General features: G+C 45.6%; 1 protein-coding gene across 1 annotated transcript; it reads left to right on the forward strand.

Annotated features, from left to right (window-relative positions):
- Window positions 1-519: 519 nt before the first annotated feature.
- On the forward strand, window positions 520-22,118 carry cdc42ep4b (CDC42 effector protein (Rho GTPase binding) 4b). The gene is made up of 2 exons (XM_035611953.2): window positions 520-822; window positions 17,431-22,118. Exon 2 carries the CDS (start codon window positions 17,621-17,623, stop codon window positions 18,623-18,625), a length of 1,005 nt encoding a protein of 334 aa, XP_035467846.2. The 5' UTR covers window positions 520-822; window positions 17,431-17,620; the 3' UTR covers window positions 18,626-22,118.
- Window positions 22,119-24,432: the final 2,314 nt, after the last annotated feature.

Here is a 24,432-nt window from a genome sequence, read left to right on the forward strand (position 1 = left end):
AACCTTAACCCTAAAAGCAAGTCTTAACCCTCAAACAGCCCCTTGACGTTGTGAGGGCCGGCCAATATGTCGCACACACACACACACACATCACACACTCAAACTCACACACACACTCACTCACTCACACACACGCACTCACACAAACACACACACACTCACTCACACACATCACACACACACACACACACACACACACACACACACACACACTCACAAAAACACACACACACACACAAACACACAGACACTCTCACTCACACATACTCACTCACACACATCACACACACACACATACACTCTCTCACACACACACACACATACTCACACAAACACACACACACACACACTCACACACACACACACACACACACACACACACTCACACACACACACACACACACACACACACACTGTTGAACTTCTGCCTATTGTTGTAGTGTTGTGGATATAAACAGGACGCTGTCCCTTTAAACCGCAGCAGGAGGTGGTGCTCCCGGGCCACACGAGGAAGAGGAGGAGGAGGAGGAGGAAGAAGGGGAGGAAGAAGGGGAGGGCCCGACCGACCGAGCGACCGACCGGGCCGCTTTGTGCGCCACAGTCCGACGGACGCTGGAGCGATACAAGCGACACGGCGGCTCGTCGTCCTGCTGCCCAGAGTCTCCCGCGGAAACAAACTTGAACCGTCACTTGCGCATTTCTTTTTCCTAACCGACACAAATCGCTTCCGCCTCCCGCGTGCTCACCGGACAGGCGCGTGGATTATCACCTGGAACAACCCCCCCCGCGTCATCATCCCCGCCTGGAGCCATAAAGACAAAGGTAACAACACTTTGTGTTTCTGTTACTACTCTCTCACATTCAGGCCCGAATGTTTCCAAATATGTTTTTCCAATATAGTTTTTCAAACTCACACGTGATTTTTATATATTTTTTTTTGTTTGTTTTGTTTATAACTAAACCCTACGTTGTGAAATCTGCATCTCATTTGAATGTCACATCCGCGCCGGACGGTCCCATCCTGCTGCGGGGCCTGTTCCCCTGTGGGACAACAACGATGGGCCCCCTGGCGTCCTGCGTGACGTCACGAAGAAGAGACGCCAAACTGAAAAAAAAAACACCAAAAAAATGTGCTTAAAAATTAATTTTTTTGTGTTTTTTTTTCAAAATACACAATTCTTGAGAGTCTTCTGGATCTTTCTTTTTAAAATCTGAGTCAGACTTAGAGTTTTGATCGCTTGTGCACTTTGCTTGTGCAGAGCTCCTCGAACTTTTTTTCTCTTGAGTTTTTGTTTTATGTTACAGATAGAAAGTTACTTTATTCATCCCAAGCTGGGAAATTCTGGTGTGACAGCAGCAAGTTTCACACCGCACACGTTAAAAATATATACAATATCTACACAAATAAATGTAAAATCTACGAATTGCAAAAAAATATAGAGAATGAGAATAATAAATTTAAAGAGTTTACATGAAACAATAACAGTGGAAATAGTGCAGTAGTACAATCAGTTACCAGTAATTGTAGTAACAATAAGAATAGTTATGTTATGTAAGGGGATCTCCGAGTCTGTTAAGTGTCAGGCCCATCGGCCTGATTCTTGCTGCTTCGTTTTTAATTCATTATGAAATTACATAACGTTTTTTTTCCATTCAAGGGGCGATGCCAGAACCCACAAATAGGAATATGAAAAGCCTGGAGTCGTTAACCAGGCCAGAATGACATTGGAATCGGAAACCATTTCCAAATATCTGGATCCTCATTAGGAGTATTCGTAGACCCTCTTTATTCGTAGACAAATCACTTAATAACCTTTCTGCAGACGCCTTCGCGGTGGGAACTAGTTTGCAGAGTCTGAAAATGATGAGTGTCTCCCAAATAACTGTTTTCAGCTGCAGGACAGGATATGGTTTTAATCAGAGCCGGCGGTCTGAGGGTAAAATACTCGAACGCGAATCACAGTTCAGACCGACAAACCTCACACGACTCGTTTCACGTCACCCTCACCTTCGTGGGTGGCTTCTTGTTTGTGTGTTTACACGGTTTCCCGACACTTGGCCTCGTCGTGGCCCTCGCGAGTCCTGATGAGCTGATGTCGTTCACCCTGGAGTTTACCTGCCCCGGGCCCCCGCTCATCACCACGCTGTAAACCGAAGGCCCCTGTGTGTGTGTGTGTGTGTGTGTGTGTGTGTGTGTGTGTGTGTGTGTGTGTGTGTGTGTGTGTGTGTGTGTGTGTGTGTGTGTGTGTGTGTGTGTGTGTGTGTGTGTGTTTGACTTTTAACTACGCTGGCCATAAAGTCTGCACAGGCCCCCGTTTTATAACCGCTGTTTTTTTTTATTAACTCAACATCAGTAGTCGGAGCTGTAATTCTTGTTGAAGTGTCAGTCTGGACCAAAGTGAGCGGACATATTCACTGATGGGCTCGGCGGCTATGGTGTTGTTGGTTTTTTTTGTACGACTGTTGTCCTCTGACCTCCTCCTACACACACACACACACACACAACCACACCCTGGCAACAGCCCTAAGGTCGGTCAGCCCCGATGAATCATTAACCCAACACTGCGTCGGTAGCTCTGTGATAAAGGAAACTCAAACTAATGCTCGACTGACTTTGCTCCTTGAAGTTGACATGGGGGAGATGTAGACCCAGGTCAGACTTTTGCCTGGTCACCGTTCACACCAGAGGCGCCACTTTCCCCCCCCCCCGGCCACTCCCTACCGGCGGTGTCCTCTTGCTTTTCTGTCCCTCTCCAGCGACCACGGTGGGGCCTCGCGCACTCCGGGCCTTTCCGCTCCGCAGCGTACGACTTCTCCAGAGCTGCCAGGCGGATGTCTCTCTCCCATCGAGGACTATTGTGCGGCGCTTGCAGAGGGGAGGGGAGTGTGTGTGTGTGTGTGTGTGTGTGTGTGTGTGTGTGTGTGTGTGTGTGTCATCTCTGACTGTGCTTCTTTATTTTGCTATTTCAGTTTGCTCTGGAGGATACTGCTGCTGCTGCGTAGTGAGGAAGCTGGCTACCTGCCCAGCTCTGAATGCGCTGAGGTCATAACAGTTTTATACTGGAAAGAGTGCGAGCGGGGGAGTGGGGGCTGGGGGAGCGGCAGTTGGACTCATTCGCACTCATGAAATACGCAAACTTCACAAGCTGTCAGTCGGGAAAGCGGAGGAACGCTTTCCTCGTCTGCGTTTTTAGCAAAGTGTGTCTGGATGCCAGGGGTTCGACGGCACGTAAATGCTTCGCTTTATGTGTACGTGAGAATGAGACGCAGCAGATTAGTTAACTGCCCTCAGATGGGGTGACTTACGCTCGCGCTGCTTCCCATGCCCAAGGAAATGCCTGTGTAAATTGTTTTTCGCAGCCCCCAGTAATCCGCCCACCTTCATCCCGAGCTCCGCGGGAGGCCAACGGGGAATGATGGGGATGAAACGTCCTGACATTCGGTCCTCCGCATGGTTCCAGCCAGCAGTTGTATGGAGTGTGCGAAAGGTCGCCTGTTTTTATTATGAAGTGAAGTGAAGGCATGTTTTGAGAGTGCTAGCCGTACATTTTTGAGGAAGAAATGGGCGTCTGGAGAAACGGCCCAAAGAGGGCAAAATTAATAACAAGTGAATAACCGGGGTTATGCCAGTTCTCCCCGTATACATGAGCGGGGGAAGAATGGAAAGAGCGACGGGAGTAACTCTGCCTCCGGTAAAGTAGGTGTCGCTCTGCCAACTTACAACTCTTTGACTTTTGTCAAAATCACAACAACTTGGAAAGCGGGGGGAGAACATGGGCGACTTTTCAGCGCTGTACAATGTTGTGCCGTTGCTTCCTGCGAGTGGGGAGGGGCAGTTATGAACTACGGAGATTGACCTACGCGGACACGTAACCCGAGTTTACCCCCGGTTAGGGGGGAAACGTGCACGAATACCCCGGTTAATAAAGGTTGTTATCTAGGTCTGTTAGCCGGGGGTATGAAAATACGAAAATAATCTGTTTTTTAAACTGCATGTAAACGCACTGAGTGTTAAAGTTCTAGTGATTTTCCTTCTGTATTCTCACATGGGCTCACTTTCCAGAAATCTTCCAAGGGAGATGTCAGGAAAAGTTCCAGGAAAAATGTCCAAACTCCGGTGCACGTCTGAAAGCGGCTTCACTGAAACGTTATGACACTACTGGCAGTGTTTCAGTTCGACACTACTCCGGCATTAATCACTTCAGAGGTGACGGGTGTGTAATTCTTTCAGCTGTTGATACCGGGAAAGAAACTTTGAGGCCTATGTTGAACCGTGAGTTGTTTTGTCTCCGTCAAAAAGAAAAAGCAGAGCCCTCTTTGAACTCCTGAGGAGAAAAATCACGCTGAGGATGTGTGGGTTAATCTTTGCACAGACTTTTTATGGAAACAAAATCCGACAGTACATCAGTGGCCTCGGGCTCTCTTTTTTTTTTTTTTTTTTTTTTAACAGAATCCAACATTGAACAAATTAAGTATCTGCACAACAGACGTTCTCTGTTGAAACTGTTGTCCCTTTAAAGGGATTTCGACTTGCAACCCGACCCCTGAGAACCTCTGAGACAGACTCTCATGTTCTGTCCTGCGCCGCAGAGAAAAGAGTTTTGTTTTGAGTATTGAGTGGTTAAAAAAGGTCGCGGCCGTCGATTGTTTTTGGGGCCAAACCTTCGTGAAAATCCCTCAACATTCATGGTTCAGAAGTCAAACGGGGAACCCCGGGGCCCTTTACCCATTTCACAACAAACCACCATGGCTGTTCCCAGAAGAAGAAGAAGAAGAAGAAGGGGCCACTTTCTCCTTTTGTCCGTTGAGCAAAATAACCCCGCATGCTCTCTGACAATCCGTCACTCGGATGTTGTTGCCTGTTTGAGTGGTTATGGTGTGATGGGGGGGAAAAGCCAGTTCAACAGGAATTCTTTTCCTCTGAGGAGTGAGAACTCTCCTCATTGAATGCATTTCGCTCCCGTCTTGTCAACACCTGTGACTCAACCGCTTCTAAACTCTTGCCTCAAAGTAACACATAACGAGATCTATTCAGGAGGCACATCATCGTCACTCTGTATATGTCCGGAGCTGCTTCGTTCCAAAGCTGTAAAACCAGTTTGGATAATTGTCACGTTGTGGCGGTTTGCGCTGCAGCCGGACGTGGACGGCTCGGTGGGGTGTTCCCCACGTTGCGGTAGTCGCCGTGTTCTTTCATAAGAACGCCATCATCCATCATCGGGGTGGCACACCTCTCGAGCGTGCGTCCTCGTCCTGTTTTCTTTCACAGTACATGATCATTGAGACATTTCGAAACGTGCCTCGCGGCCTTGTGGTTTTAGACCTGCTGATTGAAACCCGGTGGCACAGTTGCTCGAGTCGGACTCAAGGGCGAACGTTTGAGATAAGCCTTCACTGATCAAAGTTGTTCCTATCAGGGTTTGTTCTTCAAGGAGACCCCCTGTGGAGTTAAGTGTTGTCATGACCAAGATATTGAAGATATGACCCAGGTTATGACACATTAACCTGGAAAAAAAACGCCCTTCTTAGAAACGTGGCCTGAATCGCCTTCTCCCTACATAATTTAAACTTCGCAGAAAAGAGAGTTTGAAGCTGATAGTAACCCAGCAGTTGATGTAGACTTGGAACAGATTCATAAGCAAACTTTATCAGACTTGAACCTCAAATTGCGTCAGAGAGTTTGCCGTTCACATACGACGAGGGCAGCAGGAGATCGTCCGAGTCAACGCCAACGGGAACTTTTTTTCCGGAACATTCGCTCACCGTGAATCTCCGGGAGATTGTCCTGCTGCGTTCTCACATGGTGACAGTTCCGTAAAATGTCTGCAGACACATGCAGCCTCTGTCCATGCATGTCTGAAAGCAGTTCCGGTCACTGAGACGATATAACCGTCAACAACAGGGTGTCGGTGGCGATGTAGTGTGTCGTATATTGAAGGCTCACATATGGTTGGCGGTGTGCAGCTGGCCGTCCTGGTCCCAGAGCATCGGCCTTGTGTTTTACAGTCCAGCGAGCCCTCATTATAATCGGGACTCTGGCACGGACACGGGAACAGGTGGTTTCTCTCTCTCTCTCGAGCGTACGCTGAAAAAGACAAAGGAGGGACTGTTACTGGCGTAACTGGTCACCTCTGCGCTCACGAGATGACAAATCCAGTGCCCGGGGAAAACTGGTTCAGGGGATGGGGAACGGTCACATGAGCGATTGTGGTCTGATGATAATGACGACCCCGGTGAGAATCGCTGGTTCCCCTCATGAGTAAAGACCCGAGCCACCGGAGGACGTTTCCAGGTCAGCGATCCAGGCGCTGTGAAAGGTTATAACACCTGGACAGATTAGCATCTCAGGCCTTTTGTGTTTCTGCAGCAGATGAATTGTGAATCGCTGTAAATAGAGGGTGTCTTTCAAGTGGGTCACCTTTGAGACCCATTTTGTGTGTGTGTGTGTGTGTGTGTGTGTGTGTGTGTGTGTGTGTGTGTGTGTGTGTGTGTGTGTGTGTGTGTGTGTGTGTGTGTGTGTGTGTGTGTGTGTGTGTGTGTGTGTGTGTGTGTGTGTGTGTGTGTGTGTGTGTGTGTGTGTGTGTTAGTACGTGCGTTCAATCTAATTCTCTTTATACGTACATGTGTGTAGTTTGGGTGTGACTGGAGGGTTTGGTTCTCGTCTTCCTCCGTATCGCTTTGTTGTTGTTCTTTCTCATCCATTGTGCTTTGTGTGGCATGTGAGAAACTTTTGGCTGCCATTTGGGAACCAACAGGGTGTGTGTGTGTGTGTGCGTTTTTTTTTTAACTGCATGATTGTGAGTTGCGAGCGGAGGCCAACTTTTTCTCTGATGAGCCTTGAACCTATTTTTTGGCACTTTGACCGGGAGCCGTTGATGGACTTTAAACTTATTGCACGCACGCGCACACACACACACACACACACACACACACACACACACACACACACACACACACACACACACACTTATGTATGTATAACCCAGCAGGGGATCTGAACATGCTTCCCTGATGAGTTTAATGCTGGCCAACATACGTCTCCAGGAAATCAAAGTTTGTTGCTCGGCTGCCAAAATGAAAATGCCATGTGAAAAGTAAAAAAGCTACCTTTCGGAAAAAACGAACCAAAGAAAGATAAGAGTGGATACATTTACGATGCTTTAAAAGATTTTTCCTCACACGAAATCAGATGCTGATTCCTGAAGAGCTCTCCGGATTTGGACTCTTTTCATCATCTGGTCGAACAGATCTAGGTTTCATAAGAGCCGTGTATTATATAATGTCTTATTTATTTATTCATCAAGACGTGGCTTTTTTTGTTCTGTTCTGCTTGTGGTTCCCAGATCCAAAGCCGATGTCCTCAAATTCTGTCTGGCCCATATAGTCCGACATCAGAAGATATTCAATCCGGCAAATCCTCACATTTGAGAAGCTGGATATAGAGAATGTCTGATTTCGATTGACTAATGGTGTCAGTGTTTGTTTTGGAAAACGCGTCACAGCTGCTATCAGACGCCTGCTGTCCGCACTAGTGCAGAGTTTTCAAACCGCAAAAACTGAGAAGTTTTCATTTTAGTTTGAGCAGCGCTGTCGTCCCGAGACATTTGGAAACGATGACGCAGTCACCCGCATTTGCTTCCTGGTTGGTCTCTTAACAGTCGCGACTCGACTACCTGCGGTGAAGGCAAAATGTCAAAACACGTACTTACAGTAACAGTTCCACCTTGTCGTCACTCCAAGAAATGAAATCCCGGATCTTACTTTTCACATCCTGCGCTGTTTGCTTTTTTTTTGTTTTTTTCCCAGCTTGTCAACCGTTGTGAATCTTCGTTGTCGGGTTGAAGTGGCCACGTTTGTTCGCCCCGCGTGTTCCCTCTCGTCGGCAACTGCTCCGTTAGCCTGCTGTTGATGTCGGTTAAGTTAACGCCGCGGGGGGATGCTGCCCCCGTCGCCGTTTTGTGTGTCGCCTGCTGATAAAGAAGGGAAAGAGAGAGAAAAAGAGTCCAGGAGCAGTTGAGATGTTGACACAGTCAAACAGTCACAGTCAGCCTCCTGCTGATTTCACCAAAGTGTGTGTGTGTGTGTGTGTGTGTGTGTGTGTGTGTGTGTGTGTGTGTGTGTGTGTGTGTGTGTGTGTGTGTGTGTGTGTGTGTGTGTGTGTGTGTGTGTGTGTGTGTGTGTGTGTGTGTGTGTGTGTGTGTGTGTGTGTGTGTGTGTGTGTGTGTGTGTGTGTGTCTGTCGTGAGTTTAGAGTTTGTCGCACTGGCATCGACTTATCCTTTTTGGTGATTTGGCACGTGTTTGTTCCCCCCATCTCTCTTGGGGTCTCTCATTCTCATCCTCTTGCTTTGGAAATATTTCAGCTGGTATAAAAACTTATTAACTGGTGGCCACTCTAACAGGCCATTTTGTTTTCAGTCTCTCTCTCTCTCTCTCTTTTTTTTTTTGTGCAGTCCTCAGTAGAAATTCTGCCTTTTGTTTTCGTCCCTCCAGCAGCGATTGGACGGTTAATTCCAACCGCTTGGCTCCGATCCGGCCCTCTGGTACCAGGCGTGAATGGCTGCCTATTTGTCAGAGACTGATGGGACGGCTTTCAGCGATTAATTAGACATGTACTCTCACGTGCACGCACACACACACACACACACACACACACACACACACACACACACACACACACACACACACACAGACAGAGAGGACTGTACAATCCCTCCACTGTATGCGTAATAAGGCTTTGGGTACATTTCACACGGTGAAAGAGCGTCTGTCACGGTGCTGGCATGACTGAGTGGATCCAATGTGGTGACACCCTCCACTGCCCCTTTGAGGGCGTCTTCCTCTATAGTGCGTCCATCTGTGCCTCTCCTTTTGCACAAGTCCCTGCGGTAAAGTTGCTCTACTTGGGGAGAGGCCGTGCCCCTTCCCTTTCTTTCCTTTTTTTTTTTTTTAAAACTCAGGATATTATTCATACATCGAGAGGAGGGGCCTCTCTTTTTTCATCTTCTTCATCTTCTTCTTCTTCTTCTCCAAAACAAGTTCTCAGGAGACTTGTTTTTCGAGCGAGCGCTTATTTCATAATCAAGGCGACGACGTGTTCATTATCTGTCTGTTGTGTTCCGGAGCCAGGCTTTCCTCTCATCCCCGCTCTGGCCCGAGCGCAACAAGCATGGCAGGCCCACCCACGGTCTGACAAAGCACTTTGTCCAAACCATGCAGGGGCAGCAGCTTTTGTAAAAAGGCCAGCTCGGACTGGAAACACAGAGAGATCATTGGAAAAGCCCTGTCCTCTGCTCCTCGATGTCAGGAGGTGGAAGGATAAATCAAATAATAATGATTGAATCAGTCAGCCTAGTCCGCGTTGTGTTGATTGTGTCACAGGGTCATAACAGGAGCTTTTGCAACACACCAACAGGAATAGAAGGTGGATTTTGGAGTCAGACAGAGGAGGAAGGGAGGTCGGTTTGATTCCGGGTGCAGGGGATGTGTGGTGTTTCCTGCCCTGAGCTCCTGCCACACAGAGCAGAGGGCCGGCCCAGGCACGCTCTTTTTTTTTTTATTTGCTCATGCTGAACACGCTGCCCTTAATCCTCATGTGGGTTTGTTTCTGTCTGTGCAGCCCTGGGGCCCTGGAGGTTGATACACTACACTTTACAAACACACACACACACACACACACACACACACACACACACACACACACACACACACACACACATGGAGGGCCTGTAGTCCTTGGGGCCACGGTTCTGCTGATGCAGGTATATTTTCCCGAACTCAGCCGTTTGATGACGAACATCAGTGTTCGCCGCGTTGCCAGAACTCTGCACGAAAAAACAAATCAACATTTTCACGGTAACACAACTCTGAATCGGCTGCAAGTTTCAGGTTAGTCAAAGCTGCCGTGCGTATCTTCTCCACCATCGCAAAACCCAATTATGCAAAACCTTGCCATATTTGAATGTTTGCGCAGCTGCCGAAAAATCTTGTACACACATACACTTTCTTTCTTGATACCAATCTCTGCCTCTGTGGCTTTATTAGAACCGGCTTGAATGGCGTGTTTTCCAGGACACAACGTGACATAATGGTGGCAGCCCCCCCCCCCCCCCCCCCAACATGATTTAGAACGTTACTGTTACGCACGTACCCTTTTTAATTAGGTTATTTTTTAAGCATTTGTTTGGGCATATAATTGGGAGCAAACTGGTGTCTTAGAAACTTCTTTAATTCCTAAAATGCTTCAGGGTGCAGAGATTAATTTAATAGCACCAGTGTGGCGTGTGAGGACAAGCCCAGTGACAGGAACAAGTTTGCTTATTATGGTTTTATACGGGCCCCGAGGAGATTTCATTTGAAACAAATACGGTTCTGTTAACATTCAATCTTACTCACCCAACCAAAAGAAAATACGGTTTCCAACCCATGGAACATTTTCAATTATGTTTTTACGTTTACTTAACTACCATTGTCTGTCGCTTTCAACCATAATTCAAGTAAGGATGTAAGTGTAAGACCAAGAATGAATTTTCATGCTGACTGTTGTTTTTTACGCTTGCCTGTTGCAGGCATTCGGCTGATTTGACGAACAAAGACTAAATGTGCTCGACGTGGTCACAACTGGTCAGGAACTCCTCAAGATACCTTTTTAATTAGCTCGGTTGATGAATTCATCAGTGACAGACAGAACTGCCCACAATGGTGATGACGGAACATGAGGTATTCCTCAGCACCGCACGTTGCACGACATTTGTTTGCTTTGCAATTTTTAAAATACGGTCAATGGTTCTAAGAAGCGGTTCTGCCCAGCTTCGCTTCTCTCTGGTTGTCTGGCTCAGTACAGCAGCAGCTCCAGACTATAGTTCAACCAGTGATGTGAATACTTAGGCTACATCCATACTACTATGTTTTGGTCTTAGAACGATCTCCGTCGACAAGAGCGGTTATCTACGTATTCATAATAATCACCGTCCATACTTACACACCTAAAAACACATAACACGTGACCCATTCACGTACACTGGGAATGTGCGTGCAGGTGTAAACAGGAAGCAGATTGTCTACTCGATTGTCTAGTCGGTTGCTTAAAGAAAGACACGAGAAAAGTTAGAGCAGGGATTTCTTTTCCTGGATGACGACGTGGTTGAACTGTTCCTGACCGTCAGTGTTTACAACGTTTTGCGTTCACCGCTGGTAGTAGAGTTGTGACAGATGAGAAGCAACCAGGAAACGAATACGGGTGACGATTTCGTCCAGACCAAAACGCCGCCCCGGAGATCCCAAACTAAATCGGGGCCGGCAGTGGTTCCAAACATCTCCGGTTTAGGCGCTTGAAAACTTCGGAGCAGTGTGGACCGCAGGCGTAAACGTAACAGTGATGTATTTTAAAGCTAAAATGTAGTAGTGTGGATGTAGCCTTACGCTACAGCTACTCGCATTTGCTCATCAGTTCAGTACTTTTAGCAGAAAGTCCAAGAAAAGAAATCCCCCGTCTTACTTTTCACCGTTGTTGTCTTTCTTTCGTCGTATTTTCTGTAACCAAGTAACGAACTGCAGAGTAGACAATCCGCTTCCTGTTTACACCGGTACACACATGCTCAGTATGTATGTGAATGGTCACGTGATATACACGTTTTCTGCTGTGTTACCCTGCGTTTCCTTTACACCTCGGAAACTCCGGTGTCGGAAGTCGGGTTTAACGTTCCAGTATAATCCAGGAACTCAGAATTACTCGGAAAAAAATCACCACCCCGACTTCTGGGTTCCGAGCTCCGAGGTATGATGGAACGCAGGGTTAGTATTGACGTGTTGGCCTGATATGGAGCTAAAACGCTCTTGTGAACGGAGATAGTTTTAGTTTCACAATGGCATTTAAAAACGCAGTAGTGTGGATGTAGCCGTACTGTTTCCCCTCATGCTGCTGTAGTGTTGAATTGTGAATCCACGTGCATGTAAGTGTGCTGGATCTGTTTGCCTCGTGGTCACCCGTAAGAGTTTCACCCTGTGCGAAATACAGACGGTATGTTCCTCGACACATCGTCTAAGCATCCCGTCGTTCTCAACATTCACATCCTTTCGTCGGGTTTCTGTTCGGGATATTTCTGCCATTCGTCATGTGCGTTTCACCTCGGAGCTGTGTGACTAGATATGAAGTCCAACAGGATGGACCGGTTCCTTCTGTCACAGGCTGTAAAAGGTAGACGGTCTCCTGCATGGCGTTGTTGTTGCTTGGTAACAGATCAGCGCACCATTGTGTATGATCACATCAAATGTGATACGTTACTGTATCAGTCACACTTTTTAAAAAAAAAAAATATTTATACCTTCTGATTCACGTTTGAAGCGTTTCAGGTGTGTTCAGAGAAGCAGGGCTGAGTTAATATGCTACATAAGCAGAATATTTCCTCATCTCTTACCTCATGAAGTGAGTTAAGGACAGTACGCACGTGTTGGACCAGGAGGGAACATCGAGGCGCTTTGGGGAAAAAACACAGCGAAGTGAGCTCGCTAATGTGAAGTGGCTCCGCTGATGAGCTCACACACACCAAGGCTACGTGATGTGAGGCGGCAGGATCAACGCCATTCACAGTTGATGAGGTCTCGCAATTTCTTCTCTTTTTGCACATTTCTAGCATTGGATTTTTATTGTATCCATTATATGCTGGCGAGAGAAATTTTAAGTCATTTTTTGGATGTATAGCCGTTACAAATAATGATATATAAAAGTGTACTTCTGCCTTTTTATACTGTTTTCCTTTACCCGCTTCTGTGAAGGACCGAGTCAAGGATTTCTCGATGCGACTGAGGGAAAGAGCCATGATATTATTTCAGTGCTTTTCACGCCGTCGGCCTCCTCAACCCCCCCGTGGGAATCAGATGTTTGGGCCTCGAGGTCGTGGGTCTTACACAGTTGGGGGGGGGGGAAATTAAGTTGGCCAACCTTTTTTTTTGTCAGAGTTTAGAACTTTCCATTCTTATGCAGCCCCATTGATGAATTGATTAGCAGTGTCATAGATCCCGCCGGGTAACTCCGAATATTCATTTGCATATCAATGTTGCTGACAATAGGACGGGACAATGGAGGAGCTTCGGGCTAGTTCAAGGTTAAATAAAAGCAGGACTTTTTTCTCATTGCTCACACAGCAGAGTCTCTGTGTCGAACACAAGAACTTTAGAAACGACGACCAGGCGAGAGATTTATGTAAAATACCAACTGAGTGAATACTAACAATTTTGCTCGCCCCCAAATTGAATTCTGGAATTGAATATACAAACACGACTTTTTAAAGTTGTTAATCTGGAACTGGAGACACATTCTTCTGGGTTATATTCACATTTTTATCCTATAGATATCATGGTAATGTGCCAGACAATAATAATTGCGCTTTACCAGAGTCTGTGTAACATTTGCATGTTGGCTTCTACCTTGTAAATAAATGATAGACTCCTGTTCTGTCTCTGTTTTAAAATTTAAAATGGAGCCAAAAATAAAAACCAGAAACTCTTGCAGTGTGTGCGTGTGCGTGTGATGGTTTGACGTGACAGCAGCCCAGCTGTGATTAGATGGGCAATCCAAAGCCTCTTTCGCGCTGTGTCCATTGAGTAAAGGGAGACAAAGTGGGATGGGAGAGCCGAGGACTGTATGGCGCCTGTGATCCCGGGGATTACAAGAGTGAGACTGAACGATGATGAGCACGCTGGTGGTTGTTATGTCATCCCCGCGCGCATCAGTCTTCCTGCGACATGAGATGCTCTTAATCATTCATGGCCCTGTCACCACTTGTCTCAGTTTGAGCTCGGGAGTCATGTGGCACTTTGGTTACGTAAAGGCTTCGTCGCTGGCTGGCACAGCCACTGAGGCAGTAATTCGACAAAAGCTCCACTACAACTACAACAAAAACAGACGATACACATCCTCTTTAGATTATGTTTTTAGTGCTCCGACACAAATATGTTGTGCGTGTGTGCTTTTGTGTCTGTATTGGCAGCTGTTAACGTTAAAAGCGTGACCTGTTTTGCTGTTTAGTGCGTATTGTAAAAAGATCTGCTGAGCAGGAATTTTGCCCCCAGCTGAACTGAGTGGGCGTGGACTGTTTGGGCGATACGGGCTGGACTGGAAACCCTGGTCATCACGTTTACTTTGGCACAATGTATGACCAATGAAGGAGCTATGACAATGTTTTTTTTTCTTCTGTCTAGACACTGAAGTGAAAGAGCTTTATTTACTATCATATATTCAAAATTGACCAATACTTGGTCAATTATGCAACTATGCAAAAAATTGAATATTCAGTCCAATCACTCCCCCCAAAGCAAGTTTAACCGGTAGGAATGATACAATCAGCAAATTCCTGTCTATGCTTAAGTCTTGAATAAATGAAAACTAGCATTGATATTAAAGGTAAAAACAGTTGTTTGAAAAAAAGTTCAAACAACTGAATTACGTGATTGTAATGACTTGACAGTTGATCACTGCTTCTTCAATAGAGGAAGTCCACAGATCGTCATCCACCAAGACAATGGCGCAATTGATATATTTATTTCATACTTTAGATTTTTTTTACGTCAAATCCAAACAACCGCACATTTTAACCTTCTTTCACAAGGCAATACTTGCACACTGTATAAAATGTATGTAGCTTTTTTTTGTCTTTTTAAATAGTTTTTTCTTCTATTTTTTAGCATATATTTTTACTATAATTTGATATATTTTTTACCTCTTCCCTGATGCCCTTTTCACTATACAGCTGCTGCTGTATCAAAAAAGAAAGAAAATAAAAAAATGATTGCTTGTTTTATTACAAACAAGCCATATTTATGAAATGCTTCATGAGTTGGAAACTGTGGTCAAACATTAGGTTTTCCAGTTTTCCTCTATGTGAAGGAACATTTAACGCAGCCTTTAAAAAAAACAACCTCTGAAACTATTTTTTGAAACAGCCCAGTGCCCATGACACTGCCATTCTCCATGATGTATCTCTTTAAAAGGTACTGAAAGGGTAGAACTGAATATGACAGGACTGCCTGCAGGTTGTACTTCATCTTTTGTCATGGCCCACAATAATGGGGTCTTGATGATCCTGGGGGGGGTTGAAACTATTCCTCATCAGACACCAAGGGGCCCCCGAACGCATAAAATGGGCCATTTCCCAGAATGACTTGAGGTGTGAGGTTTTGCACCTTTTGATATTTGATCACCCACTGACATCTTTTCTACTGGGGATGAATGTCTTCTGGTTACATGGGACATCAAAAGCATTCCCCTTCAGCCACATAGCACTGTGTCAATTGTCTTTTTTCTTCTTCTTTTTTTGCCCTGCATGTGACCACCAGGAAGGGTTAATCCATCTGAATGAGCTGATCTCTCCATGTAGGGGCTAAAATCTTTTCTCTGAGTGTGTGTGTGTGTGTGTGTGTGTGTGTGTCTGTCTCCGTCAGGCTTAGAAACAGGAAGCTCACTTGGTTAGCCGGCGCTCTGCTCCGATGTTGCCATAGAGAAATACAAAACTGTGAGCAGTGGGGAGGAACGTATCGGTTGGCGAGTTGTCTTGAGTGGTCAGTCACACATTCAGCGGCCGTTTTTTGTGCCGCAGTACTAATTGGCCCCCGCTTCGGGGCCTGAAGTAATATTGTACGCTAATGGACGGACCGTACTGCATTGATCTCACCACTGTGTGTCTGCTCCGAGGGACTTCTGTGGTATTTGCGTCTTATGAGCTATAATCTTATAAATTGGCCACCAGTTGCCCTTTTAAATAGCTTTCACAACAACAGTGAGCCCGTCGCAGTTGTTCCGTGCGAGGCCGGGAACTTCTCATGTACTCTTGTGAAACGCTTTGGCTCTTTGTTCGGCCGCCGTCTCGTTTGATGCCGGGACAGGGCATCGGCCCCCATTACACCACCAGATTCGACTGAGGAAAATCTTTTAATGAAGTTGTTGAAGATGAAATCTCGGCAGTGGATAAGGTTGAGTTCTCTTCGGGGATGATCCGTCTCGTTTTTCTTTTTTTTCTCAAAGAGGGGGCGAACAAAACACAGCAGTAGCTATCAACCCCCCCCCCCTCCCCTCTGTTCCCTCTTGTGCTACAGTTGCCTTTCCAATTGAATGGCTTCTTGTCAGAGATGCTGATGTTTTCATGGGTGACGTTTCTCTGGAATATTGTTGCGTGAAGCCCCCATTCATTCACGCGGAGGGGGGGTTAGGGATACGCACACAGGCCTAGAGCGTGGGTTTTAGCTCCGGTTTGAAAACAGTAAAGAACGATGGGGCTGCTGTCTGGCTGAAACAATTGAAACCCTTGTTAATGTCAGTAACACATGGAGCTAGTGGACTGCAGCGCGCACACACACACACACACACACACTCAAGTGGGTGTCTGAATCTCGTCTCCATACGATTCTTTGTCGAGATAATGTTTCAAGGCTTACGTCATCCGGTGACTTGAGGACAAGTTTGGTCCTGACTGCTGAAATGAGCCATGTTATCAGCTCATTGTGTCCGTGTCACAGATGATCGAGAAAGGAACAGGATCAAAGTGACCTGTGTCGAATCAGGAGCAACCCGCTTTCTTCACATTATGAACCGTCTTTTGATGTAACACTGAATCTGACATGTTGCCAATCGTTTGTTCAGCGAAAAAAAACCCCCAGATGCATAGATAAACTGAAGCAGCGATAGACGGAACAAAATATTCTCTCGCTGGCGCTCGATTGTCATCGTCAAGGCTTTCACAGTCAAGAGTCAAAAGTTAGTGGTGGAAACATTTTTTTTTTAATCTCTTGGCGATAGAATGTGTCTGGCAGAACGCGACCGATCTGGAAGGTCTGAGCTGCGCTGTAAGTCGATCCACGCCGGAGAAATGCTGTTCCTCTTCATTCTTTCATGCCTGCCAGCTTGAACTGCTCCAGCTCCCAGTATCCTGTGTTGTGGTGGTTATGTAACTGCGAGGGGAGGGGGGGGGGGCGCAAAATGGGAACTAAAGCACAGCGGTGATAGCAGACGACTGCGGCCACTCGAAAAACGGAATGTGACTGAGGCTTTTTTAGGAAGCTTCAAAAAAAACGTATCGGAAGAATTGCACCAGCACATTTGAATGGGGAAACCTACTTTGCCGTGGTAAACTTTCTAAGAGGTTTTTTCTACCTGCTACAATGCGAGGTGAAGGTGCGGGGAACTTTATACCAGTCAAGCCTTTCTCCAACACATAAGACCCTCAGACTTCTGCGTTTAAAAGCATTTGCTCGTTTAAAGGGAACCACTCAAGTGACCCTGAATCTGAAGCCAGAGGGAGTCATGTGGAAGTGAGGAGGCATAAATAGTTGTAACTCTATAGCTCTCGCATAAAATTGAGCCTAATGTAAGTAATGTATGTATATTCTGATTTTACATGAGTAATGAACTGGTGCTAATATCCTCTATTCTTCTTCATAGGTTGAGCCGACCCCAAGATGAATCCCGATTTTGAGGAGCAGAATGGCTGCACACATTAAACACCTGGAATTATACTCTCTTTAACGACATCTCATACAATTGCCAAAAAAAAAGACTGCAAAGGAACTCACGCGATCGCTTTGGAACCTAGTTTGACTCGGATTGCAAGAGTGAGAGACTGTCTGCCAACATGCCTATTCTCAAGCAACTGGTGAACAACTCCAACCAGTCAAAGCGGCGGTCTCGGGCCGACCTGACCGCGGAGATGATCAGCGCCCCGCTGGGGGACTTCCGCCACACCATGCACGTGGGCAGAGGGGGCGATGCCTTCGGGGACACTTCGTTTCTCAGCACCCGATCGGGGGAACCTCCCCGGGAGCCGGAACCAAAGCAGGGCTCGCCGGGCCCCAAGCCGGGGTTGCTGTCCCGCACCTTCAGGAGCAGCAAGCGCTCCCAGTCAGTAAACCGCGGGGACAAGTACGAGTACAATACGATGGCGCCCTCTGGAGGCTCGTCCAACTATGTGAAGAACGCCATATCCCTACCTTACCTGAACGATGAGGTTACTCACAGAAGCAACCAGCTGCCGAAGAGCGTTTCTTCCAGCCCCATGAAGAAGCTGATGGAGATCGACAGCAGGCCGAGCAACGGGGCAGCAGCTATGGCGACGCTCGATGCGGAGTTCGACGAGCGCAATTTCGGCGAACTTACGGATTTGCCTCCGTCCATGCCCAAGGGCGGCGGGATGAAACACGCAGAGTCCATGATGTCCTTCCACATCGACTTGGGGCCCTCCATGCTCGGGGATATCTTGAGCGTGATGGAAAAGAAGGGCTGGGAGGAGGACGACCTCGGCTACGAGGAGGGCAAAAGCAGCGAGGGCCGCGCGTCGCCTCCCCTCGTACCCCACATCGACGACGACGTGGAGGAGCGGGCGCCCGCGAGGCCACCTCGCACCATGTACCAGCAGAAGGCCGTGGTGAATCCCTACACGCCGGAGCTACACACCAGGAGCAACCACCACGACCTGGATAGCTGCTCCGTGTCCAGCGCCGGCTCAGCCACCGAGGAGAAAGCCCAGTACATCCTCCACGACGGCGACACGGACAGTGCAAAGTACAGTTCGCCACGCGGGGAGGACGATAGGGATTTCACCTTCATGGACGAGGACGACGAGGACGAGATCCGAGTGTAAACGAACCCGTTCTGGCCAAATGGGTGTTTTCCAAGGACACCGATCGAGAAAAAACCCTGGTGTTGGGAGGCAATCGCAAGCTGGGAAAGAGGCAGGAGACGGATTTAGAGGCAGGGCCACATATGTTTTAAGCTTCTTGTAGATCAGCCTAATCTCTGCACACTTTGTGAACATCATAAATAAAACCAATTAAGCCTTATTCACTGTGCTGTAGCGAGGAGATGTGAGCAGACAGACGGGTGCACAAAGATGCAACATCAAACTCTGAACTCATCATTATATTTATCACATAATTCTGTAAAAGAAAAATTAAATAGCGGTTGCTGTCCCCAAACTCTGTCCCTCTTTGCAAAGAGGGAAAAAAAAAATCTGCAAGTCATTGGTAATGAGCTTCACACTCATTTGTGGAAATAAAGGGGAACCATGAGGTCAGAGAAGTATTCACTCGCAGCTGTCAATCACATGAATATCACATTTGGAGCGTGATGTGCAAGGCGAGCAGAGCAGAGGGGACGTGCGAGGTCACGGACGTACCGGTGGACGTGGACCCACAGAGTCTGAGGAAGGAAGAGGTGCAAACGGGAAGAAGTGAAACCTCGGATAGCTTTTGTAATTCCTGCGTGTGGGAGTGACCATGAACTAGAACAATATATTTTTATGGCATAGACACTAAATAGAGAAAGTGGTGATTACTCTTGTTCATGTCTGAGTTAATGGGGGTGATTTCTATTTTTCACTATATTCTATGTGCATATAGTATGTGGGAGTTAGCCTGATGTATTTGAGTTGGGTAGTTCATAATTTGGAGGCTGTCTTTCTTCGGCAAGTTTAACATTTTTTCTTTTAATTCACAGACAGCTGTGGTATTTATTCATAAATTTTCATAAGGGATGGATCGTTCTTAATGTGCACTGCTCGGTCTTAAAAGTTTTGATTATGGCGTTCATTTTTCCACACGATGAGATAAATTTCTTACAAAATCGTAGCTGCACCGCAGAGGGAGTCGGCTTGTTTGCATAAAAAAAAGCCTGGCGCCGACGCACTAAACCCATCACTCCTGCAATCACTGTCACGGTCAGGCTAGTTAATAATCTGCTTTTTAATTTGCCAAAAAGATACATGATTGTCAGAAAAGAGGTCGTTTGTATGTGGGTTTGTTGTTTTGTAGTGTACGAAAAGAACAGGACAGAGGTGGCGACGCCTGCGTCGTCACATCTCTTTCCACGCCGAAGTCGGCAGGATTTGGCAGGTCAGCAGAGAGAGACGAAAGAAATGTTTGGAAGGGAAGGTTGATGTAGCGGAAAAACATGGTTATATAATGAAATAGTTATGGCTCCATCCAAAAAAAAAAAAAAAAAACCACCTCCAGAGAAAGGATGTAACAACGTGTACCAAGTTGTTATTAGAGCGAAGCGACTCAACAGACAAGAATCCGGTTTTGAGAGAGTGGATGGAAAGATATTTCGTGAAGTGGCGGCACAAAGTGCGAATATCCACCTCCTCTGAACACACAAGTGTAGGAACAGACGATTAAATCAACCAATCATCCGACCTTTTCACGGTCAACTCATTAAAACGTGCTAGATTATATCAGCCCCAAACTAGCTGGGAATTACCCCTGAGAGCGGCAGCAGGGTCAGGAACATACAGGTGGGGGGAGTGTGTGTGTGTGTGTGTGTGTGTGTGGGTGGGTGGGTGGGTGTGGGTGGGCGGGGTTGGAAACCCTGGACCTGCTAGCTAGCAGCTACCTAGCTGAGATCGACACAGCTGCTATTGCTAACTAGCTAGCTAGCTAACTGTAACTTTGTTTGCTAGCCGCTAACTAGCTGAGATCGGCACAGCTGCTACTGCTAGCTAGCTAGCTAACTGTAACTTTGTTAGCTAGCAGCTACCTAGCTGAGATCGACACAGCTGCTATTGCTAACTAGCTAGCTAGCTAACTGTAACTTTGTTTGCTAGCCGCTAACTAGCTGAGATCGGCACAGCTGCTGCTAGCTAGCTAACTGTTACTTTGTTAGCTAGCAGCTACCTAGCTGAGATCGACACAGCCGCTATTGCTAGCAAGCTGGCTATCTGTAACTTTGCTTCTTACCAGCTACCTAGCTGAGATCAACACATCTGCTATTGCTTGCTAGCTAGCTAGCTGTAACTTTACTACCTGGCTACAGTTTGAGTTAGCTAGCTAGTTACTATTAGAACACACAGTATCATAAATGAATCTGCATCATAGCTGCGGGGCCCCCACAGAGACTGCTTATGTATAGGGCCCAGAATTTGGTGCTACCCCCCTGTGTGTGTGTGTGTGTGTGTGTGTGTGTGTTTAGCAGTCTCCTCCAGGTTACTTTCAGTTATAAATTAGGCAAAGAAAGAGGCGTGTCCATGATTAATGTCTGACCTTTTTTAAAATGTTGTGATAGAAAAGCTAATTGCCATGTTTGAAAAACGGGGCGCTTTAGGATTTCCTGTTGTGGCTCTGACGCCGGGGTGTAGGATGCCAAGCTTTTCTGCCTCGGGCTAATGTTTTTTAGTTTTTGTTTTTGTTTTTTTGAACCGTGTCTTCATGAACAGGCTGCGAGGAGTTTCTTGAAAATGAAAAGCAATCTGGAGGAAATTGCCAAGTGTGTTCTTTTCGACCATGTCATTGGGCGATTCTAGCAGAATGTTGGGAGTTTTGTGTATTTTTTTTATTCCTGTGTAGATATGCAGTTTACGATTTGAGTCATTTGGCTGCGGGCCACATTTTGAGCTGTCGTTTTACTTTCTACGTTTGGTCCGTTGTGGAAATAATTGTGGTTCGTGGAGTGTTTTTGGGGCCGCTGCAATCCTCCACCCTGAAATGGACTCGAAATCACTCCTTATCTGCCCTTTTTAATCAAATAATGTAAATACAATTTGTGCCATTGATGATTACAGCAAACAATTTTTTTCGTCACCGGCAGTCAGAGACCATGTGGCGCTATAGCGTGGGAACCAGAAGAACGTCGGTGGCAAATCTGTGGCCAAATCTGTATTTGCAAGTTGTGTAATCAGACTATTAGAAGAGGTAAATAGAAAATTGTGGGAATAGTAAACTGAATCACTCTTGTGATTGTTTTTAACTTTCTGCCATTTGCCACGTCTCTCTGTGGGAAACTCCTAAACAGAACCAGAAACCATATAAAGGAATTTGCAAATACTTTCTGACCCAGGTCTGGGTTAAAGTTTCCCATATCCCGACTGCTGCGGTTTGGTGTGTCAAAAAGAAAAAGAAAAAGAAAGAAGATAAGGACCGTTGAAAAACAACTGGCTCAAAGTTCAGCTGTAGAATGTTTTCTCTTTTCATTTTCTCCCTTTTCTATTCAGTGGCTGTAGTGTTATGCCAAGTATGTACTGTCTTCTCATTCCACTCCGGTTTTTACAGTATATTAATATATTTACTTTTCTCACTTTTTTTTCTTTTCTTTGAAATAACAGCTATATTTTTCAATAAAAAGAGAAAGCTGGTAATCTGTAACCACGGCTCCGCTGCCTTTGTATGTTTCGTTTCTCGACGACGTCTTGTCAACGAGCGAAGCCGCTTCATTCTTTAAAACTATTTGCAATTTTATTCACTCGAAAATTGCAATTTTCGAAAACCAGGAGAGCGCCCACTTAAATCTGACCTTGTTTTTTTCTTTTCTTTTTTTCTTCCAATGAGGGAGCTCCATTCACATCGACAGTTTCACAGTCACACTCTTCTACACAAATTACCCTGAAATGACGTCAAACAAGGGCCGACTAGCTCGTACGTAACGTTCTGCGCCTGCGCGAGAGGAAGTAACTCTCCGCACCAGCAGGGGGCGGTAGTTTGTGTACGTCATCCATAAGAGGGAAACTTGCATGACTTCATTTCAGATGTAAAAATTGTTTGACTTTGTTCTACACTGCATTTATGTTACAGCTGTAGTTAAGATTTGACATATGACATATGAGCATCTTAAAAAGTTGTTTAATCTATATTGTTTTAGATTAAACTAACATCCAATAGTACACAACATGTGTACTGATTGAGTCCACCTCGACCAACTACAACTTTAAAATGCAGATTACATTTAAGTAAATACATAAGTGACAATTAATCAATAATAAAATAGCATCTAAACAGTCTAATGGTTGGTTTTTAGACTTAGTTGACTTAATACTTAATTTTAATAGTTTGTACATTTTGCATGGAATTGTTGATTTATAATAAATTTAATTAATTAAGCATTCAAAGCCCTTAAATAAAAGTAAACAATACTACATAGTAAGTGACCCAGGGTTTGACAGATTCAGTTCAGCCTCATTCGAATGGAGAACTTTCTCCCTCTGTCTTTGGTTCATGAACTTCTTCATCGGCGTGCTACTACTGCCCTCTTCTGTCGGGTTTATGTCACTGCAAGGGAAGTTCCTGGAAAACTTTACAGAACAGTATATACCTCATTTTTCCCTGGGGGTCAACAAAGTATGTCTGATTCTGATATATTATTTCATCACATGTTTGAAACTGCAGAGGTAAAGACGTGAAAATGAAAACGTTGCAAGAATTGATGGTTCTCATCCGGCTGCCACGTCAGGGGTGTTGCTCTCTCTCTCTATTTCAATCTTCATTCTTGTCTAATGTTTAAAAAAAAAAGGCTTTTCGGAAAAGATTTAATTGCCTGCATCATAAGAGAACATTCAATCTGTGAAAGTTCTGCTCAGAAACATCCCAGGAGATCGAGGGAATTTAGTTTTCGTGACAGAAGGCCAACCTGACTGAATCGTGTCACAGCTTTTCAGCATGTATTTTTCTTTACAAATCTGTTTTACATTCAAAATAGATTGATATAAAACAAGAATGCCACTTAATGTAAAAAATAAATATGTACAGAATTGCATGTATACAGGGCCAGTATACATACTGTATAGTTCCTTTCCAGAAAATACTCACCCCAGTATTTTGTTTTATGAATCGCCACATCAATATTTTTTTATCTCGTCTACATCTTTGCCACACACGGACTCCTAATGGCCTATTAGACGGACAGCCTCGTGTTCTGCCTCATAATTTACACGAGACACCAAAGAAGAGCACAGCGTGTACTTTCACGTGCGGCCAAGATTGTTTTCTAAATTGTTCTTTTCAGTGACGCATCTCCTCCTCGGTTTCCGTCTGGAAGAGAACAAATTGCTGGATCAGTCGCCGGAGCAACCGCAAGGAGCAGTCTGTGTCCTTGCCAACGAGATGAAACACGCTGCTGAAAAATTAATATCTGTGTGCACGCGCTCTAAAGATCCCCCGCCCCCACCCTTGTTTGTTGTTCTCCTTCCACCACAGCAGAACATCATCTGTGAGTTCATCAACTACACGGTCACAAGATCATGCAGCTGTTTCTTTTCTCAGTGTCTCCGTGTCAGTCAGTGGAAATAGACTTTAACACATTAATAACTTGATTTGATGATCATAATAGAAACATTACTGCTTGTGTATTTCATGTCATAGTTATTTGCTTTCCTCTGTTTTTAGGGGTTCATGTAATGTGTCTTTGAGCTTTGATAAAAGTGTTATACAAATAACATGTATTAATATTATTATAATTAGACCTTGTTAATGAGGAGGCCAATGAGCAGTGTCTGTACAGTTGGGTTTAGTATAGGTCGTGTAATTCCGGCTTATATAAAAATACAATACTAATCATTATTTATACATTAATAACTATCAGCATTACTTTTGTTTTCCTTTGACCAGTTATGGATCTGTGTGGGAACTATTTTGATGATTAATTAATCGGTTCAAGTAGTTTTATGGGGGAAAAGGGTCAAATTCT

The sequence above is a fragment of the Scophthalmus maximus genome, chromosome 16 (genome assembly GCF_022379125.1).
Source record: "Scophthalmus maximus strain ysfricsl-2021 chromosome 16, ASM2237912v1, whole genome shotgun sequence".
Classification (NCBI taxonomy): domain Eukaryota; kingdom Metazoa; phylum Chordata; class Actinopteri; order Pleuronectiformes; family Scophthalmidae; genus Scophthalmus; species Scophthalmus maximus.